This window comes from Amblyomma mixtum, chromosome 2 (genome assembly GCF_055824585.1).
Source record: "Amblyomma mixtum isolate Tamu chromosome 2, ASM5582458v1, whole genome shotgun sequence".
Taxonomy (NCBI): domain Eukaryota; kingdom Metazoa; phylum Arthropoda; class Arachnida; order Ixodida; family Ixodidae; genus Amblyomma; species Amblyomma mixtum.
The window spans coordinates 106,968,083-106,988,819 of NC_143013.1; the positions used below are offsets into that span (position 1 = coordinate 106,968,083).

The 20,737-nt window shown below is 48.5% G+C and overlaps 2 protein-coding genes and 2 non-coding genes across 4 annotated transcripts in view; 1 reads left to right on the top strand and 3 right to left on the bottom strand.

The window, feature by feature from the left end:
- Positions 1-1,920: 1,920 nt before the first annotated feature.
- Positions 1,921-1,992, bottom strand: TRNAT-CGU (transfer RNA threonine (anticodon CGU)). Its single transcript has one exon. It is a non-coding gene; the product is annotated as a tRNA-Thr (tRNA).
- A 794-nt stretch (positions 1,993-2,786) lies between these two features.
- On the top strand, positions 2,787-2,858 carry TRNAT-CGU (transfer RNA threonine (anticodon CGU)). The gene has a single exon. It is a non-coding gene; the product is annotated as a tRNA-Thr (tRNA).
- Positions 2,859-8,401: 5,543 nt separating this feature from the next.
- Positions 8,402-8,632, bottom strand: LOC149360480 (fatty acid synthase-like). Its single transcript, XM_089572341.1, has one exon. It carries the CDS (start codon positions 8,588-8,590, stop codon positions 8,411-8,413), a length of 180 nt encoding a protein of 59 aa, XP_089428467.1. The 5' UTR covers positions 8,591-8,632; the 3' UTR covers positions 8,402-8,410.
- Positions 8,633-8,955: 323 nt separating this feature from the next.
- The window catches only part of LOC149360481 (fatty acid synthase-like), a 78,792-nt gene continuing 67,010 nt past the window's right edge, over positions 8,956-20,737 (bottom strand). Inside the window, 5 exon segments of the mRNA XM_089567858.1 lie at positions 8,956-8,990; positions 9,149-9,385; positions 14,439-14,682; positions 17,805-18,158; positions 19,790-20,145. Of these exon segments, the coding sequence (XP_089423984.1) occupies positions 8,956-8,990; positions 9,149-9,385; positions 14,439-14,682; positions 17,805-18,158; positions 19,790-20,145 (1,226 nt within the window).

The following is a 20,737-nucleotide window of genomic DNA, read 5'->3' on the forward strand; positions in this document are numbered from 1 at the left end:
CTTGTTATCCACAAGCTAGCGACGGCGACGACTGCTGCTGGCTGTAAAGCACTGCCCGGCAGCCAGTGGCTCACACCGGCGCTTCCCATTCATCGTATGTGCACCCCGCGGTGTAAGCAATAGGTGATTTCAGGTCACTGTTGTCAAAACTACACTCGTTGACCTGAAACTTCCGAATTCGCTCTTCACAATCGCCGCAATCACAGACCGAACCCTGCAGACTTGCTAGGCCTAGTCGTTGCGGAAGGGAAGTGAGCCGGCGGCAACTAAAATTAATTTATCAAGCGCTTATCACTGGTGAGTGTTCACATGTGAAATATAGATGTTTATTTCACTTATTTCCAATACAGATAATGTAGAAGTGCGAATATATTCACACCATCGCATCATCAGTGTGTTTTCACTCAACCGCCGACCTGCCGAGGACATGTAGGCTGACCATTTGCTGACTGGACTCGTCGGCGTCGTTGGCCTAAAATACTTGTCCCACTGCAATCATAGTATAGTGAACTAGATAGTTCACCATAATCACACGCTGCTGTTGACCGTGATAGTGTTGTTGTCGGACTAGTGTGACAGCAGTGACCGTCGCCACTGTCGTCGTTGTACACTGAAAACGAGCTGAGGCTTTAGAATGCGTTTGTAAAGTGTCATGTAGCACCGCGGGCATCTGACGAGTCTGAATGCCATTCCAAGTCTTGAATTCCACTCGACTCGGATACCCGTGTAGCACAGGTATAACTTGGTTACTGACAAAGCTCTTCACTGTTCACCAGCACTTTTGCAATGACAGCGGTTAAGCACTTGTTCCTGGGTCTTGTGCCGTAACAGAAGTACGTCGTTGTACGTTGTCGGCATCTGTTGCCATGGGAACCACTCTGAGGCTGGTTACCCTGGAAGGAGGTGGAGGGTTACCTTGGAAAGAGGAGAGTATGATGATAGCAGAGGAAGGTGTTACCGGAAGGTAATTGCCAGACAAACCGCCTGGAAGGTTATTACTGGAAGTAGGCGGGTGTGGCATTTCATCACTTTGCAGATTGCTGGATGCGGAACCTACTTCATCAAGATCATGTGCTCTAATTGCCTGGGCAAAGAATAGACCAACACCTCTAGGCTTCACATGACAGTGGACATCACTGAACTGCAAGCATGGGCCACTATGACCAGCCCAGCATAAAGGCTACGCACACATCCGTGACCATCACTTGGTGGCAGCGCTAGCAGGAAGGCGCTGCATTTTCAAGCCTGCACTTCATCAAGATAGCTGCAGCAAATTAGTTCTGGCGGGAGATTTGAATATAGATGCTCTTAAGGTACCTCCACAACAAGAATTGTTCAGGATTTTTGAGTGCAATGATTTTACTAACGTGGTAACACTTCCAACACGCATTCAGAGCAGTAAATCAACAATGCTAGATGTGTTCTTAACTAACACTGACGGCCGCCGCGGTGGCTCAGTGGTTATGGTGCTCGGCTGCGGACCCGAAAGACGCGGGTTCGATCCCAGCCGCGGCGGCCGAATTTCGATGGAGGCGAAATTCTAGAGGCTTGTGTACAGTGCAATGTCATTGCACGTTAAAGAACCCCACGTGGTCGAAATTTCCGGAGCCCTTCACTACGGCGTTTCTCATAGCCTTTGGGATGTTAAACCCCATAAACCGAAACACTGACGCTACAGATTTGATGCCTCGCGTAATCTGAGCACCTTTTAGTGAACATCTACTTATATTTAAGCAGACAAGGAAAGGGGAATGAGGGGCTCGTTATAAATATGAGAGAAGCCAACAGCCACAGAAACCAAGGGGCACAGGGGATTTTTAATTAATTTATTTATTTTGTGGTGTTGATCAATTTATAATATTACTGAAAATGTTTTTTTAAAGGTAATTGATCTGAAAAGCAGAAGAAAAAACAACCACATGCCGCCGGTGGGATACGAACCCACGACCTCCGAATTACGCGTCCGGTGCTCTACCACTGAGCTACGGCGACGGCTGTCAAAGCTTCTGCTTTCGGAGGTATTTATGTTTACAAATAACCTAACCTTGGGAGTCCATGGTAGAGAGAGGGTGCGGTAGATGGTCCTTGGCGATCACAAAATGAACAAGGGAGGGGAAAACCTCAGTTTGCTAGAGCCAACGTTTCGACAAGGGGACTTGTCTTCGTCTGTGGGTGGCGCTGGTGAACCTTGGAAGTGTTCACCAGCGCCACCCACGTTCTTAAGCGGCGGACGTAGCACGTCCTGAGTTACCGCTGATGTGACGTAGAACGTCATCGAACGGCGAGGGTGGAAGCTGTGTGAGAACCCTCTTATGCTTCCTAAGGCATCAAGGCTGCCAGAACCGAGGCCCTCGTTAAGCAATTAAGCAGACAAGGAAAGGGGAATGAGGGGCCAGATCAATTACCTTTAAAAAAACATTTTCAGTAATATTATAAATTGATCAACACCACAAAATAAATAAATTAATTAAAAATCCCCTGAGCCCCTTGGTTTCTGTGGCTGTTGGCTTCTCTCATATTTATAACGAGCCCCTCATTCCCCTTTCCTTGTCTGCTTAATTGCTTAACGAGGGCCTCGGTTCTGGCAGCCTTGATGCCTTAGGAAGCATAAGAGGGTTCTCACACAGCTTCCACCCTCGCCGTTCGATGACGTTCTACGTCACATCAGCGGTAACTCAGGACGTGCTACGTCCGCCGCTTAAGAACGTGGGTGGCGCTGGTGAACACTCCCAAGGTTAGGTTATTTGTAAACATAAATACCTCCGAAAGCAGAAGCTTTGACAGCCGTCGCCGTAGCTCAGTGGTAGAGCACCGGACGCGTAATTCGGAGGTCGTGGGTTCGTATCCCACCGGCGGCATGTGGTTGTTTTTTCTTCTGCTTTTCAGATCAATTACCTTTAAAAAAACATTTTCAGTAATATTATAAATTGATCAACACCACAAAATAAATAAATTAAAAATCCCCTGTGCCCCTTGGTTTCTGTGGCTGTTGGCATCTACTTATATTTGTTGCTACCAGCCGATACACTTCAGTGACACACATTTCACCGCAGAGCTCCAGAACTTTCAGAGACATAAATAGTTCAGCTTGATGGCATATCAAAATGAAGTGCTGCAAACAGATTGGTTTGATGTTTCGCATGCCAAAACAGCCGAAATAGTGTATGAAGTTTTTCTGAAGAAGTTTATCACTGTGTATGATAGACACTTTCCTAATAAAATATTATAGCGTCCACATAAAGGCAAAAACCTATGAATTACTAAGACTATAAATAACAAAAATGGTGAAATGTTATGGAGTTCAAACACCTGTCACGGTATCAAAAATTGGCTGTGGCTCAGCTCGGCTGAGCCGGGTTGTACGGAGCGAAAGGCAACCGAACCAGTGGCCGATGTCAACACGAAGACGTTGGCAACATCCGCCGCCCTTTTCCGCTTGAGACACTCTGGCAGATTGCCGCCTCAACTGTGGTTGCGGCGCACGCGAGCTCTTCGTTTCAATCATCCGACATGTTATCAGGCATGCGACACAGCTGGCGAAGTGAGCGGAGGCGAGCGCAACGACGAGGCAAGCGATTTGACGTCATACCAAACCTTTGCAAACTCCGACGCCGCGGATGTCGCCCTTGCCTGTACCGCCGAGCGGGGGCGCTCTCGTCGCTCGTTTCTTTTTTCTTAAAGAAAATTTCTTTTTTTATTCGCGGCAGCAGCACGCAGCTGCTGCGCGGCGCGGCGTGGATCCGCTGGGACAGCAGCGACGAGCTGAGATTGGCCCCAGTTTTCTCTCCGTCTGGCGTGACGTCACAACAGAGGTCAAGCTAAAGGTCAAACGTGGATCCGCAGGGACGACGCTGAAGGCTCAAAACCTAGCGCAGTATTGATTTCGCAATAAAAGCAGGACGTCTAGCTAAACGTCTCTTAGAGGTTTTTGGTTTGCTGGGAGGTCCATCCTCTCCTGCACCACTGCAGCTGTCAATCAACGCCTCAAGAAGGCGGATGAGCGGCTCCTTCTCCGCCTTCTCACCAATACATTGCTGTGCCCGGGAGCACTAAAACATTTTGATCCCTCATTTAGCAGCAGCTGCCTGCACTGTAGTGCGGTGTCTTCTGACACCTATCACATGGTGTGGGCCTGGCCCTCCAACCCGGCCGTTACCCCCATCCCCAACCCAACCCGGGAGGACTGGGAGGAGACCCTGCTCGGCTGCCACGACTTAGAGGCCCAACAAGCCTCCCCACCTCGATGGACACTTCCGAGGCGTACACGCGAAGCGCGTATACGCGCACGGGCGTACGCTGGAGCACGTCTGCGCATGCGCAAGGCGCGACGCGCGAGCGGGGCGCAGATATCGGCGCCTGCGCACGGGCGCTCGCGCGTGCGTCAGAAGAGGGGTCCGGTTTACAACAATGGGAGGACCGCGGGGCTTTCGGGGACTATTTTCTTCATGGTTGGAAGCTCTTTCAGCCTCCCCTAAATTTTCTTGGAATCCTTGCAGCTCCCCAACCATCTTCTGTTCACGGCTTGACATTTTTTCAGTCGGCTCGCGAGGGGCAGCTAGCCAGCACCAGGAGCATGCAGATGCATGCCACTTTTCGACGCCCGTCGCGGCGCGTGTTGGGCGCGCAGGCGCTTCGCGTGTACGCCTCGGAAGTGTCCGTCGAGGTGGGGCTTTAGTCGGGCGCGCCCGGGCGGCGACTACCGCCACTGGGATCCCGAACTTCTAAGGATCGGTCCCTTACGGGCTGATCCAAACATGCCTCCTGTCCCTTCCTAATAAATGTTTTCACCACCACCACCACTACCAGCGGCTGTGTCGCACACAGGGTCAGACGAAAGACAGCGGCCACACGCTCGCGTGTTTGCACTGAGTGGACCAAGGAGGTTATAACCTCCTTGGAGTGGACATATCCACTGATCCAGGGAGCCAGTTATGCGTTCTTCCTTTGCTCAAAATCAACGGAGTCGTCAACGCCAACGCAATTGAACCAAATGAACGCCAGCGACCTACCTAGCTCCAGTGCTGTGTTTCTTCCGCAACGATGTCAACGGCAATGCATGCAGCTTACGTTTCTCTCTCACCACCACCAGTACTTCAATGCGCGATTGAGGTGACTCTGTCAGAGGCTTCACACAAACAGTGGGAATTCCAGGGTTCGAATCCGGCCGCGGCGGCCGCGTTTCGATGGAGGCGAGACGCGAATGGCGCCCGTTGGCTGTGCGATATCAGTGCACGTTAAAGATCCCCACGTGGTCGGAATCATCCCGGTGCCCGCCACTACTGCACCTCTTTCTCTCTTTCTTCGTTCATTATCTCCTTTATCTCTTCCCTTAAAACGCGGTTCAAGTGTCCACCGAGATGTGACAGTTACTACGCCATTTATTTTCCTAAAAAAAAACAGTTTTTCGTCCCTAAACTACCTTCAAATTTTGGTTCAGTCGACACATGGCCTTCTTTTACCAATATCCTTGCTGATGAGCCTATGGGCTCATTGCACGCTCCTCTTTCCTGGCTCCTTCTTTCCTTGAGTCTCCACACACATGAGCTTGCGCCAGATTGTGTCCTGGTGGAGATGATACTCGAGGGCCTTGACAGACCGCTTCCGGTGTTCAACGTGCACCCTGCCGACACCCATGAGAACTCCCTCTCCCAAGTAGGCAATAAGCATGCCCGTCCGCGTCGTCGGAGTGCAGTACACGCCCAACACTGCAGGAAGCTCTGAGCGCCCACGAAGGCGACAGTATTTTATTGGTCCTAAATGGTAGCGTGTACACCGGGTGCTTCAGGGAATCCCGCCACTGATCTTTAAAAGTGAGCTTTTTGAGACATAAATATAGATACTGCGGCAAAGTAATACCATGGTAATACTGTAGTGTTGGCGGACGTCAGGAAATAGGTGACTTGTTTGCGCGAAGACAGTCACGTGAACATGGCAGGAGACGTTGCGGATGTTTTGCGCCTCAGCTACCAAGGTGGTTTGGCCCTCCAGCTGGACAGACGTGATAGCCAAGCTGCAGTCACGTGGGACGAGAAGTGTAAGGATAATTGAGTGTATGAATGGCAACGGGACAGGAGAAAAGGGAGTGTTCCAGATGGGGTTCGGAGCGATCAGGAGAAAACTCTAGTTTGCTGATGGACAAAATCTAGTTTTGTTCATCGACATGCCATCGAGATTCCCTACAAGGCCATTCCTGACGTCAGGTTGAGCCGCCAGGATTCTGCCACGGTCACACCCGCTGTCTACGTGCTCCTCAAGGCCCAATCGGACTGTGATGATCTGCACGAGGTTTTACCGGGGCGTCTTTTTCATATAGGCGGCTAGGCCTCGAAAGATGCCGTGACAGATGCGAGTATACCACGGTCGCCCGGGGGCAAGGATGTGCTCTTCTGACTTGGCAGTGTTCATAAACCGACCCGCTGGGTCTCAAGCTTTGAAGGTTAAGTGCTATATGGAGACGTGGTAGCGCGGGATTTTCAGTCTATTTTATTGCCCAAGGGCCATGACTTACATAAATGGTGGAATAAGATAACGCAAAGAACGAGATTATTTTCACATAAGGTTAGCGGCGACACTAGCGGCGAAAGCGGCGAAAGAAACGCGAACAAAGAGGCGAGTACGCGCTCCGCTGTTAGAATTTCTTTGCAATGCACTTTTCCCTAGGTTGTAAGAAAAATACGTTATGGTCGTTCTAGAATGCATTACGGACGAGTCTAGCGTATTTTTGCTGCCACCGAAGTAATAGCGTGATTAAAAGAAATGCGAACGGCGCGTAGGCTCTGCTCTGTTCGCATTTCTTTCCAACGTCTCTGTACACTGTCATATGGCTATGCGCCACTCCCTTCATTCATATAGGCGGAGTGGAATGGGTGCAGGTGTTGGTTTAAAAGTATAGTATAAATGTCTTTTTTATTTATCCATTTCTATTTCTACTCAGAGCACTCCTCCACTGATCGTGCTTTAACGCTCGACCATCTGTGTTGACGGTGGCTGCCAGCTGTTCCGCTTCTTGCACTGAGATGAAGTTTTCGGGAACGACGTTCGCCACCGTCGCCTCAAGTTTCCTGTAGAAAATATAGGAAATGCAAAACAAAAACCATTAGCAATCTTTGCCCTCTTAATATCAGCGTCGCCATTAATGTTATTGCGCTTTTCTATTAGTCTAGGAAGCGTTATTGACTCAGTTTAGCAGTTTTACTGCTCTCCGTAGAACTCTTTGCTCCAGGGGATCCATAACATCACTTATGCTGGTGGAAGCTTCGCCACTTGGAGCATTCCCGCGGAAGCTAATGGCTTGCTCTGAGTTGTCGAGAAAATTTGTATATTCGAAGTTTTTTAGCTTGACTGAGCGTGCTCTGAAAAGTTTGTAGCCTTTATTTGCGCACGTGAAGGGTTTCTTTTCAGGAGAAATCGTTAAAGAGGCACGACAAAAGCATGCCGGACAATCATGCGAAAAAGCTGCATTGTAAGGCCTGAGCGCGCTCGTTTCTCGCGTCCTCGTTTCTATTGCTGAGACTTTCATCAGTAAGTTTAAGTCACAGTACAAAAAAGTTGAAACGCCTAGTGAAGAATCCAGAACCGCTGTAATGCCATACCTGCATAAAGTGTCACATAACGTTAAGAGGGTAGCCATGAAATGCGGTGTTAAGGTTGTCTTTTCTGCGCCCACCAAACTGTCGTCGCTTTGTTCACGTATCTCTAAAATTAGCACGAAAAAGAAATGCAATGTCAAGCACCAGACCAAGTTCACTAAATGCATAGCCGATGTGGTTTACTCGCTTCCACTGTCCTGTGGCAAGGCCTACATAGGTCAAACTGGTCAATGCGTCAATGACCGTATGAGGCAGCACCGCACCTCGCTGCAGCCAGGCAACACAGCAAATTTGCCACGACATTGCAACCACTGCAAAAACTGCACCGCTCTGTTCCATAATGTAAGAATCATTGGCCGCGGCAAAACGCAGATAGAACGAGAAATCTTAGAAGCCTTCAAAATCAAGCAGTTAGGAACTGAATGCGTTAGCGACAGCTCTGTTAGGTTCACGGCAAAAGAATATAGTTTCATGAATGGGACATAGGTTGCCACACGCTTTCTTCGATCGCTTCATCTATTTCGTGTTTTTTTTTGTTTTTTGCTAACGTTTGTGGTTGCTCTCGCGCATGTGCGCCCTGTCCTGATGTTGGCGAAGAATTTCAGTTGTGTTTCCAGTGTTGTCCTGTGTACTTCTCCTCCTTGTGAACGCGTCCTTTTCGCTGGTTTTCTACTAACCATGCACCAACTGGCCCAACAAGCTACGCTTCTTCAATCCTACGTTTACCTTCCATCGAAATCCGCTTCGTACCCTAAGGTTATTTTCGTTCCCTAAGGTTTTCGGTTAATCTCTGTCCTAGATTTCAAATGTGCCCCTCACTGTCACTCCGTTGTTCCAGATGGTGCCGCGCTCTTGCCGCCGACTCCATCAATCTCTCGCAACCGTTTGAAGGTAAGCTTCCGAATATCCGGCATTGACAGGGAGAGGTCGTAGTCTCGCTCCAATGTCTGCTGCACCTCGACGCCCATCAGGGAGTCCAGGCCGAGTTCGCCGAGGCTCATGTTCGTGTTTAGGCTTGACGGGTCCTTCACACCTGCAGGGAACCGTAAGTGCCAAAGATATAGTGCAGTTAGCACAGGATAAGATAGATGGGGCGTTGTCCTTCGATAATATAATTATTGCCGAAATTGTGCAAAAGCGCTTTGAAGAGTATCATGCAGGAATAAGGGACGTTTCAGGATCGAATAATAGGGACCTGAAGATTTCATCCTGAATCCGAAAAATGCATCGCCTGGTGGTCAAACACGTAGCCCATAGATGCACTTCAGGATAAGTCTCTCAGTCAAACGCTATGCGCTAATTACGTTTTGCATTAGACGCAATGATGCTGCTGTGGTTCCTGACCGTAGAAAAAAAGCAAATAAAATCACTTTGACACCACCAGCCTCAACTTCAAGGCCGCTGAAGGACATAAATAAATGTTTTAGGAAGATAAAAATCGTCCTGATTTCGGCAGAAGAAGCTCAAAAATGCTTATGCTCACAAGAGTTGTAGCGTTTTAAAACCTGGGTGCGTTTGTACAGCGAAAAAAACAGCAATACTGGCAATTGGCAGCTTACCAAAAATATGAGCGATGGCGTGCACGAGATCAGTTGCCCTCATCTCTTCACACTTGCTCGAGTCGTCGGCCTTCACACGGCTTGACACCACGGGTTTGTCCTGGCTCAGGAATTGGTCCAGCACGTTCATGCAGGAGCTTATCCTCTGCGGCGCGTAGCCTTCGAATTTCGCGTCACCGCCCACTGTTCTGTGCAGCGTGCCCACATCAGCGATGGGACCCCACTGAATCGCCAGCCCTTGGAAGACAAAGAATGCAGTAGCTGAGTGTGTGAATCGGAGAGTCAGTGGCCGTTGTCTCAATATTGCTGGAGAGCACAAAGTGGTGAAGCAAATTATCTCACTCCTTATATACTGTTATTTTATTTTTTTTTCTGAAGCCTTAGTTACCACCGCACTTGATAATATAGGGGCTCTCAAAATGAGCAGGACCAGGCCCGTTGTAGCACAAGCAATATCTGCACATTTGGTTAACCATCCAGCCCTGTTTTCACAGTGTGCCATTGATCCTTATTCGTCCGCTGCAAGACAGTTGGCAACAGCAGGTGCTCTAAATCCTTGACACTGCAGAGAACTATCGAGTGGCAATGCTTAATGAAACACACAGTCACTGAAAGCTGAAACAGCGCGTTCAGATAATCGAAACCTAAACTACTTCAAATGCTCTCTACTGATGTAGAGTTTTTCTTAAAAGGGCTTTGAAAAGGGACTCTATAAAGTGTCTGTATACCTAGGATTTTAATGGATGCCGCTTCACAAATATCCGCTAGCAAGAATTTTTCTTAATGCGTTTTGTAGAAGCTGAGTTATCTGTAGTCAGAATTTTAATTTGTATGTCTTCGCGCCTTTCCTCTTCCTCTCGTCACTTTTTTCGGTCGTCGCTCCTCCGCCGGCCCCACCGCCGGGGGCGGAGCTTTCTGACCCGCCGTAGCTACGCGGCTTATTATTGGCCGCGGCCATGGTAGCTGCCTGACGTCTAAAAGGAACTAACCAATGGCCACCTCTGAACTGGTGTACGCAGGAGCGTGCGGCTGAGGAAGGTTTGGGCATGAAAAAGACGCCGGGAAGGGCTCGTCAACTTTCACGCGTGATTGTGGGTTCTCTGCTGCGTGTAGAAATGTATTAAGGCGGAAGCCTTTAATGCCTCATCGTTGTAAGCAGGAGTTGTCGACAGAAAATGTCACGCTTTTCAATTGGTCGAAATGCTCGTGACGTCACAGTGCGCGAATTTCAAATGGGGCCAATTGTACTTTGGCTAGTAACCATGCAACCAATCAAAGGGATCGTATAGTGATGCTCCAACTAAGTTGGACTGAGTTTAGTTAATTGCTTAATTAATCAATTAGCCTAATTAAGATAGAAGAGAATGAAGAGGTCAGAAGAAAGAGGAAAAGAAAAGAAAGACGCGCGCCGCAGCGACAACAGCGTCCGCGGAAGAAGACGCTGCTGAAAAAAAAAACATAAGTACGAAGCCGCGTTCGCTCCACCACCACGCACTTCCCCACTCAGTTCGATGTTGTTGTTGTTGTGACTGAGAGAAGGATGAAGAGGAAATTGCACGGGCCTGCTACTGGCTCGAGCCAAGCCACCACCGCTGCCACGTGCAGATAGAGAAGAGTAAAAGATCAGAGGAAAGACAAAAAGGAAAGAAAAGACGCGCGTCGCATCAACAACCGCGTCCGCCGAAGCGGACGCTGCTCAAAAAAAGAAGCGACCGAAGCCGCGCTCGCCGAAGCGAGAACAGATCGTCCCCCCCACTCAGTTCGACGTTGCTCGTTTCATATACGTTGTGTCGAACATCCTAGACAGTTCCAACAATTGACAGGTGAATGACAGAACACGATGGATAGAAATACAATAATATAAATATGAAATAGCCTAATTAACCTTTCTAGTTAGACCGCATAAATCAATAAAACCGAGAACGAAATTGGTCGAGTTGGGGAATCGAACCAGGGTTTCCGGAGTGCGATACGAGCACGCTAGCCACTCCGTAATGCCAGCTGAATGGTTTGGAATGAACAAAGGCGCGTCTAGCTAATACGGCGTCTTCGTTCACTCCCATCTTCCCCCTTTCCCTTACGGCGAGGTACAGGTGTCCACCCAGATATGCGAGAGAGATACATTTCCTTTCCTCAAAAAATAAATTTACCGTCCAGCAAGGCGTACAGCCGAATTGGCGATGGCGTTCTGTGGACTCCCTGGCAGCGTTGCAAGACGCTGTCGCGTTCCACTCTTACAGGCGAAGCTTTACATGTTAACCACACATCAGTAACACACGCAGACAGCCAATGGACGCGTCATTCGCTGGCAGCACTTGAATCATCATTCACAACCACATTCGTGACAGAATGCTGTAGTAAGGCTTTCGCCTTGCACCACTTTAGTCGCCAAAGTGACTCCTAATCTTTTTTCTTTGGCTTAGGAGTTCATGACAACACAATGGATAGACTGAGCGAGTTGAGGTACTCTCCTTGGAAGATGTTTTAGAGCTCCTTTAAATGACGTTTGTTTATCAGCTTACTGGCTAAAGGTCGAGTATTCACTTAAATTACATGCATCATAACCTCAAACTGACGCTGCAAGATAAATACCCTCAGATTTATAATTTGCAGTATCAGGATGAGAGAGAATGCAGAAGGGTGCTCAAGGATAGATAAATGGTGTACGACATTTTACAGGCCTGTCTCAGCGGCCGCAAAAAACAGCAACACATGGCAACTGCATTAGTGTTGCAGTACTTGCCACTCAAATGGACTATTAGTGTTTTTCAGCACAGCTGTGTCTACGTTAATCCTTCCCGGCTGCGGAAGTTGACCGCTATGCCTTAACGAGGCTTATGGACGCTGTAATATCAGAAGGACGACTTCGGCATCATTTATGACAGCGCCAGAGCCACCGGCATCGACCAGCTGTTAGTGGTGGGAGACAAACAGCAGACACAAGGCTACCAGCAAAACACGCCGAAAAGGAGATCACTCCTCGATGCGGTCGACCAAGTGAGCCTTGAATTCGTATCGAATCTGCTCCAAACAAATCGAATAGGCAACAGCGTCAGTCGAGACACGTTTCCGGACACCTGTCCTTTGTCAAACACGTAAAGGAATGCTCGTGGGCGCACCTTGGCAAAACACTGGGCAGCGATCATTACATCTTCAGCATCTCGGTATCCATCCCGAAACTCAAGAGAACAATCGGCAAAATTAGAATAAATGTCATTGCAGAGTGAATGCAACATCTCCCGTACGCCCGCAAACCAAACTACCCAAAGCATCCAGCACGCGGTCAAGACGCCCTAAGTAGACCGGCAGCTCTTACACCTGTGGGAAGCCCACGAGGGCATTGTCAAACGGTGGAAGAGACACTGGAAGAGAAACTACGTCCCCGAATCGAGCGGATAACGGAAGAAGCCAGACAACGCGGCTGAGCTGACGCAGCAAAATTGGGTCCAGTTTTGCACCCCTCTCAAGGGCACCCTGAGTACGGCGCTGACGTGGGCCATCTTGCGTTACCTGATCGAGCCCGGCAAGGAAAGGTCGGCAACTAGTCGCAAGCTTCAAGAAATAGCTCAGAAATTCTCCGGAAACGACCAGGGCCTCATAGACGCCCTAAAAAAAAATTAGATACCTGGGTAGAGACCTCGTGTGACCCTGCCTCCTGAAATACAAGGGGAACCAAGGGCACAACTATAGACGCTCCGATCACGGATAAAGAAGTGTAGGCCGCGGCGCGAGTCTCAAAGCGCAACACCTCTCCCGGGGCCGACAAAATAACCAACGCCATGATTCGAAACCTGAGCCCGGTGCACATTCACGACCTCACCGAAAGCCTGAATGAAGAACTCTGGAGCAAAGGCCACGTACCGAAGAAGTGGAAACATGCGGAAATCGCGACCATTCCCAAGCCCCGCAAGAAGCCCGCGATCGACGCCCAAGTGAAGCCAAGCACTCCAGGAAGGTGGGAGAGAGTAAGGGAAATAAGGGGAGGCAATTGCAGTGTTACGTGATTAAAGGATGTGTTCTGTGTCTGCCCTGGTCTCTGGACTGTTCAGACAGTGGGCTGTGTCGCGCCATCCGAAGGTGTAGAGCATTAGCTGGGCGAAGAGAGCGTTGTTTGAGCTTTGGGAAGCACGTGTGCTCGTTCCGTGTTGAGTGACGGGTAAGGCTGGGGTAAAATTGAGCGATTTTCTCTGGTGTTCTGGGTGTGTTCCGCGATTTGCTCTTTGTATGTTGCGGCGTCTTCCGCGGACGTTGGATTTGGCCAAGGGATTAAAGACGCTCGGATGTTGATTTCACGGGCTCATTGATCTACGAACTCATTTCCCTCGATCCCAGCATGACCAGCTATCCAACGCAGGGTGATTGAAATGTGAAAACACGAGGGCAGGAGTACAGGAGAACAGGTGGAGAAAGCAGGTGCGCCTGGACGATAGATGGACGCTGTTAATCAACATTTTTTGAACATTTCGTTCGTGGGGCATAGTTGACGAGCGAAATCCTTAATACTAGTTATATCATGATTAACTACTGCTTTCTAACGTTTTCTGCGCTACCACGGTGCCTGATGAGTGGTCGTTGCAAGGAACAACGGTCGAGTGGGAACGTAGAGGAGGATGTTTAGGAGAATCCAAGTTGTTCCGCATCATTACGCAAGTACCACTTCGTCTTTAATAGCCATTAAAGTAATCTATGTAGAATTAGCGGCTTACAGATTATATATTTAGACAGGGCAAACCTGAAATTTGTGGAGAAAGTAGTCGGGGAATAAGGGAGTAATTATTCATTAGCACGCACCCAAGGGCCGCAATAAACCACCTTGGAATTCCCCTATATAACACTGGACCGACACCGTTTCTACTTCGAGTAGTTGATCTTTCGGCCTCGCACTAGAATCTGCTGGCTGTCTTGGTTAGGTTAGTGGTAGAGCGGCTTCCCCGGGCTCGCTGCGCTGATCAGGACGAATGTTTCAGATGAAGTTTTATTGTGGAAGCTGTATAACTTTCTTTTGTAGCCGTGTGACTGCACTTGGGCTAGTGTGGGTGGGTAGTGCGTAATTATTCCCTTATCGCAATTTACTCCACCTTGCGGGATTCCCGTAAAACATTGGAGTAAAACAGTCAAGACTTCCTGATATATTCTTTCTGTTCTTTATGGGGGTTCAAAGTACGGACATTTCTAGAAGATTTTCAGTTTGATAACAGCGAACCAGATAGCTCGGGGAGCAACCCTTTAATGTGTGCTATTCAAACAATTACCCCATTAACGTTGAACGCCCGCGAGAGGGATCACTCACCGGGCAGACCATCGGCAACGCGACGTTCGCAGATGCGCTCTGTGACGGAGTTTGCGTAAGCGTAGTTGGTCTGTCCGACGTTTCCCCGACCACACGCCAAGGATGAGAAGACGACGAAGTGGTCCAGTTCGGGGCACACCTGGCGAGACAGCTCGTCCAGTCGCTGCGTGCCGACTGCCTTGGGCTTGAACACGCTATCGAAAGACTCCGCTGTCTGGTTTTCAAAGAGGGCATCGCGGAGAACCTGCAGAGAGTTGGAAAGTGGAGAAAGTTCGCGAACTTTCAATAGAGATTTTAGAAAGACATTTTCTTCTCGGCGCAACATCGCCAGTGCAGTGGGGACCGGCATTTGACAAAAGCCCAGCGAATCACTACATTCAGGGGCGACCAGTCATTTATTCGATCGGTGTTCGGTGTAGGCTGCATACAATACCCAGAGAGCGGTTACAGCTGCCATTCTAACAGGTAACTTTAAAACTCCGATGGAATTTCGGAGTTCCCGTAGCGTAATGAAATTTTTACTGTAAGTTCTTCTCTCCTTGTGGATAATTTCAATGAAGTTTGGAAACCATTTTGTGCCTCATTATTGCGCGGATCAATTTTAAAGTTAGCCGATTACGTGGCCTTAGTTCAGGCGATTTATACGAGCAACAGTGCAGTTGAGGGGCTACAAATTTTACGAGTACGTTAGTATGCACTCCCTGTTCGCTGAAGAAAATTTGCAGGCTTTTATTTAGTCACTTTCGGCATCTGTTTAGAGGTATCACATTTTCTATACCATTCAACGCACGTACAAATGTTTTGCTAGTAATGTTGATGACGTTACCACTACGTCATGAGAAGCATCACCCTGGCCACGCTGCCAAGTTTCGGTTCCGATTTCCTGCTTTTACTCCTTTAAAATAGTTGTGCCCTTTACTTTGCAAAACGATATATTGTACGCAAGATGAGATCCTGCTGAATGTGAGCATTTACTGTTCACCTTCGAGTTGCGCTTTAATAAAAGCTATACTTTGGGAACCTCGGTGATAAGCTACAGCCTTCATGGGGGGGGGGGGGGGGGGGGTCACAAGTACGCCATTTTGTTTAGCATAGACTCAAAAGATAATATTCCGAAAGGCCGCATTTTCGGCTGTCTGGAACACGAGCTCGTCTATTGCAGGTGCCATACATAGAATTTGTATTTTAGACAGACATTTAGGAGTTTTTTGTACATGCTATAGTATAATTCAACAGCAGCTTTTTAATGTTGACTCTTTCAAACAAGCCACAGGCATCAAAATTCTTGAGATAACTTCGTCCCGTACGTAGCTTCTTGTTTAGATAACAAGAAAAGCTTTAACAACGGCCTGCTTTCTGCCACAGAGAAATTCTGTTCGGTGGTCCTGAACGCGAGCGGAGCTTCACTGCAGGTCCACACAATCCTTAAAAAAAAAAGGCGTCTCTCAACGAAACATCGGTTGTCACAACCCTAACGAACGCGTAGACATGAATGCACTAACTCGTCCTACATTTTCCATACTTGTTTGATCTCCCGCTTTCCAAATAAAGTCCCATCGAGGGGCTTTATTTCCAAATGGAGTGGCGTGGCGCGACGCTCGTTTACACGTTGTCCACCATGTGGTGCGCTTCGGCGGGAGCCCCGTGTTAGTAACTCAGGCTGCATGCACCGCGCGGCGCTATCCGGCCGGACCCTTCGCCACCAGCCCGAACCTGAGGAATAGGCAGAAGGGCTAGCGACCGAGGAAGAACAGGGAAAAGACATGATTCGCTATTTTCGACTGACAGACACAACAAAAATAAGGTAGTGTTGGATGCACCCTATAGGTATACCCCGTGTTACCACTACAATCTAAGCAGGAATACGTCTGTATGATTACAAAGTGATGAAGCTGCGTTCGAGCGCGCTCCCTTTTATAAAAAGAAAGTGCGCTAGAGGACAGCTTACTCCCTTTTTATTCTTTTCTGTTTAGGGAGTACGACGCCTCTGTAATTGCGCTGATAATGCAGCTGTAAAATGTTTCGGGAATACTCGTTCGCTCGACGGTTTCCGCGGCGGTGACGACTGAAAGAACGACGAGAAGGAGGAAAGAAGGACGCTGCGGACGTCATTGTGTCAATTCCTGTGATGGAGCGCACACAGAGCAGAGAATGTTCCCGAAAACCTTGGTCTCGTCTATAGCTGGTGCATACTAATAACTAACAACAAAGAGCAGCGCGCGAAAACATGGGCGAAGGCCCAGAAGCGGACAGGAAAGGTGCTGTGAACTATTTGAGAAGAAGCCAACAAGCTATCTTCATACGAATCAAGTTACCTCCGTGTACGAAATAATAAGGAAAAGTGTTGCAAATCAAGACGACCAGCAAGTTTAAAGATGCACCAACATGTAAAGAATGACACAAGATCAAAGAGGAACAAAAACATGAAGAAGAAAAGAAACAGTATAAGTCAAAGAAAGAACGCAAAAGATTCTACGTGGCCAAAGCTTTGTCAAAAAGGGCGATAACTAAAATGAAGTATATTAAAACGTACAGATGCAAAAGATTCTGCGTAGCCAAAGCTCTGCAAAAAATGAAGCATAGATGAATGACAAATTTTGAAACATAAAAGTGTTTTAAAGATTATTCTAAATGTTTAAGAACATCTCGCGTCACTGACAAAGTGCGGAGGCAGTAAACAAAGATCATGGAAAAACAAACACCCCAGAAAGCTTCGCGGCAATATGGCTCTGCAGATTGTTCTGCATAAGAGTCTTACACTTATTTTTCAATCATTCAGTTCGACTTTTTTGCGAACTGTGTTCGGCCCTTGCAAGGTGGACTTGCTCTGCGGACAGGACAGCTTTGTTGCACAGCCACGGACAGCAGTGTTGCACACTGCCAAATTGAATGCTTGCACAGATCAACGACTCGAACGCTTCTTTCGCAGACAATATTTTTGAAGGGAACAACATTCTCATAGAAGATAGCTCAGAGGCGCTCCCGGGAAAGTGGGCGTACGTGTTTATCTTGCTTATTAGAGGGGAGCTTCGATAGCCCTCCCTCAAGCAACTAATTAATGCACGAATTTACTGAAGACCCACCCACAGAATGACATCCTTTTCGCAGTATATCCGATTTTTTATGCCATGACGTACGACTCGGGGGCAAGTTAACGGCGGCGAAACGCAGGAAAAGACTGTTCGCTTCGGGTAGTGACCCCACGATCGACCTCGCGACGCATCCAGACATGCGGCCTTTTGTATAACAATGAGGCTGTGAGTACACGCAAACATAGCATTTCGAAGGGACGCCGGAAATTTGTCTTTCCGACAGAGGACTGAACTGCTTACAAAACGGTTAGTGATAGGCGTGTTTTTCACTTGCTAGAGCTAGGTTGAAGATGCCGCCGATAGGCCCCATAGACGAAGCTTCCTCGATCGTCTGCCAGGCTCCTTCCTCCGTCGAGACGTTCGCCCTAGTCACAAGGACCTGAGCCCCAGCGTGGCGCCAACGTTGAAGACACTGGCGCTGGTACCCCGTTTTCACCCCCGAAAGGGAGCTGAGCAGGAGCCTTCGGCAGCCTCGCGCCATCATCCAGTCGGCGAGCTCCAGGCCGACGCCGCCCAGTCCTCCAACGATGGCGTACGACTTGTGTTCATAGAAGTAGGTGCGTGCCACGGCCGCCACGGTGAGAGGCAATGCGGGGCACGTCCTGCGTGGGCTCTCTTCCTTCCGAACCTGCGCGCATTTAGCGTCAGTCACTCGACAGTGCGTTGTCCACGAGCAAACACTTAGTTCAATGCACGGCGTAGAAATACACGACGGAAACCTGCGGAACGAAACGACAGATGTCCCTCAAAGGCTCTCCAGTTAGTGGCGAAGACCTGTTGTCATTACACCGCTGTCAACCGCCTTCCACCTGCAACGGCTGCCATCAGGTGTACGTTAGCAGGTGCAATGTTGTGGTTGGCTGCGGCGTCATGGCAATAGGTCACCATTGGCTGGGGAGCATCTTTTGACGGGCTCCTGCCGCTGCATTCTTGAGTTGCGTCCGACTATGGTCCACTGAAAGAGGAGGAAGCACTGATGCTTTCCACCTGTTGTTTAACTTAAGTGCGTGGCCTCACGGTCGGCATTGCCAACATCGAAAGCAGTTCCTTTTTACAGTGAAAATATTACTTTTCCGGATCCAAGAGACGGCACCATCAAAGAGGTCACGTAGCCTCTTTGTAAGCTGAGCGACTCGGCTTGCCGCTCTTCATCACGGTTCGCTTGCGCCATGTCCTGTCTCACGTGACTATAGCGAATATCGAAATGGCAGAACGGGCCGTGCATAGTAAAGCGATACACGTGCAGCTATGTTCTCACAAACATCTGCATTAACGTTTGCTAAATTTTCAACGCAAAGAACATACTTTTCCGCCCAGAGTTGTTAAAGGGTCAGTCTACTGAATTTTATCGACCATATTTTCTTTGCGGCAACCGATAGCTCTTTACTCAAATTACCGTTTAGCCAGCTGTGGTGCCAAGGAGTGCGGTAGAACATTTTAAAATAGAATTTATTAATGTGGGAACACATCTGTATGAGATGGTAGTCTCATCTGGCAACCATCTGGATTTCCGCCGCGCGGCGACAAACATGGCGGCACCCGTAGAAGCCGGACCTCTCGCTTCGGACTGAATACTCGTTGTTGCTGCCTTTTTCAGTGCGTTCACTGGCCATAAATGGGGCGCCTGTCTTTCGCTTCGTCTCATCTCGCCTATAAGAAAACATATAAGAGATAAATTTGCTTTATTTTAATAATTAGAGTGACGATTCTGCCGCTTCTAGGCTTAAGTGGAGAGTCGGTTTGTTTACAGCAATGGTTCCCGTCCTGACGACCAGATGGCGCCACTATAGGCTGAGTTTATTTTTGCGTCTCTGCTAGCATACGCTGAACTAAAAGGGGGAATGTGCCTGCGTTTTGCGTACGTGTAACTATAAATATTCATGTGATTTATAGAAAAAGCGAGCGGTACGCCTTCTACAGTTTACTAGAACAAAACGTGCGTTTCTCTGACATTGGGGCATACAAATGGTACGTAGTATATTCACTTATGCTTCTACAAAAAAAGACTACCACTTTCTTGAACAAAATGAACGTTTGGGGTCGCCACCATGCTTTTTTACGCGACTTTTAACGCCGAAATAAAATATAAATTCCTGCCTAAACCGGGCGCAGACCCCTCGTTATTGATTTTATAGGGTGTCAACTACCAGAATATGCCATTATTTATACACTCATCTCGGTGAGTAGACTGACCCTTTAACAAGAAAGAACACCAACGCGTGTTTTACTTTATAAACCGTATTCCATAACGCAGCTTACCTCAAGCACGACTTTTCCCGTATGTTTTGCAGAGGCCATAAAGCGGAAAGCCTCCTCTGCCCGAGTCCACCTGAACAGGCTTGTGTTTAGCGGCCGGACAGCACCGGAGGCGATGCCCTCTCGGACAAGTTCTGGGACGCGACGCTTGTCTTCCGCAGTGCAGGGATCGTCGTCGTGCAGTGTCTCCCACAGGATGCCTTGAAATGAGATGCTCTTGAGGAACACGGACATTCCCAAGGAGGAGTCCTTGGACAGGTCAGCCTTGCCGATCTCCAAGAAGCGGCCGTGCTTCGCCAGGCAGCGCAAGCTGGCCTGCAGCTTGTCATCGGAGAGAGAGTTCAGCACGAGGTTTACGCCTGGAAGGAGTAAGGATGTGAACGGAGAGATTGTAAAGCGGGAATGCATCACATTAAATAGTAGCTAGAATAATATTTTTATTCGAGATGTTTGCCATTAGGCATAATGAGAAAGGGAGAGAAATATAGAAGAAGGAGTGTAAACAAGCCTCGCTTAAAAAGTGGGAAAAGTTCTCGATAAATCTATTATCATATGTCAACTTGCGATAGACTCCTGCAACGTCCCACCGCAGGCCTACCTTCCGTAGAAAGAGTCGTCTCACGGAGGCTGTAGCCGGGCAAGTCCACAGCAAGTGTTTTTTTGTCAGTACTCACGCACTTATCGTTATCAGCCCCGAAAAATCCCCTGTGCCCCTTGGTTTCTGTGGCTGTTGGCTTCTCTCCGAAAACATGATGTTAGGCTTATTCCTTCCTAGCCGCAAACGAGTGCATGACGTCGTCTGTGAGTACTTTTTTCAAGAACCAGAAAACACAATAAAATTTTGTTTAAAGAACACTTGGAGCCCGACTAGTGGACAGCGTGAACTCCACTTGAAACATGTCCCTAAATTTTTATTGGAGCTTTACCGAGGAAGGCCAATTCCATCTACTG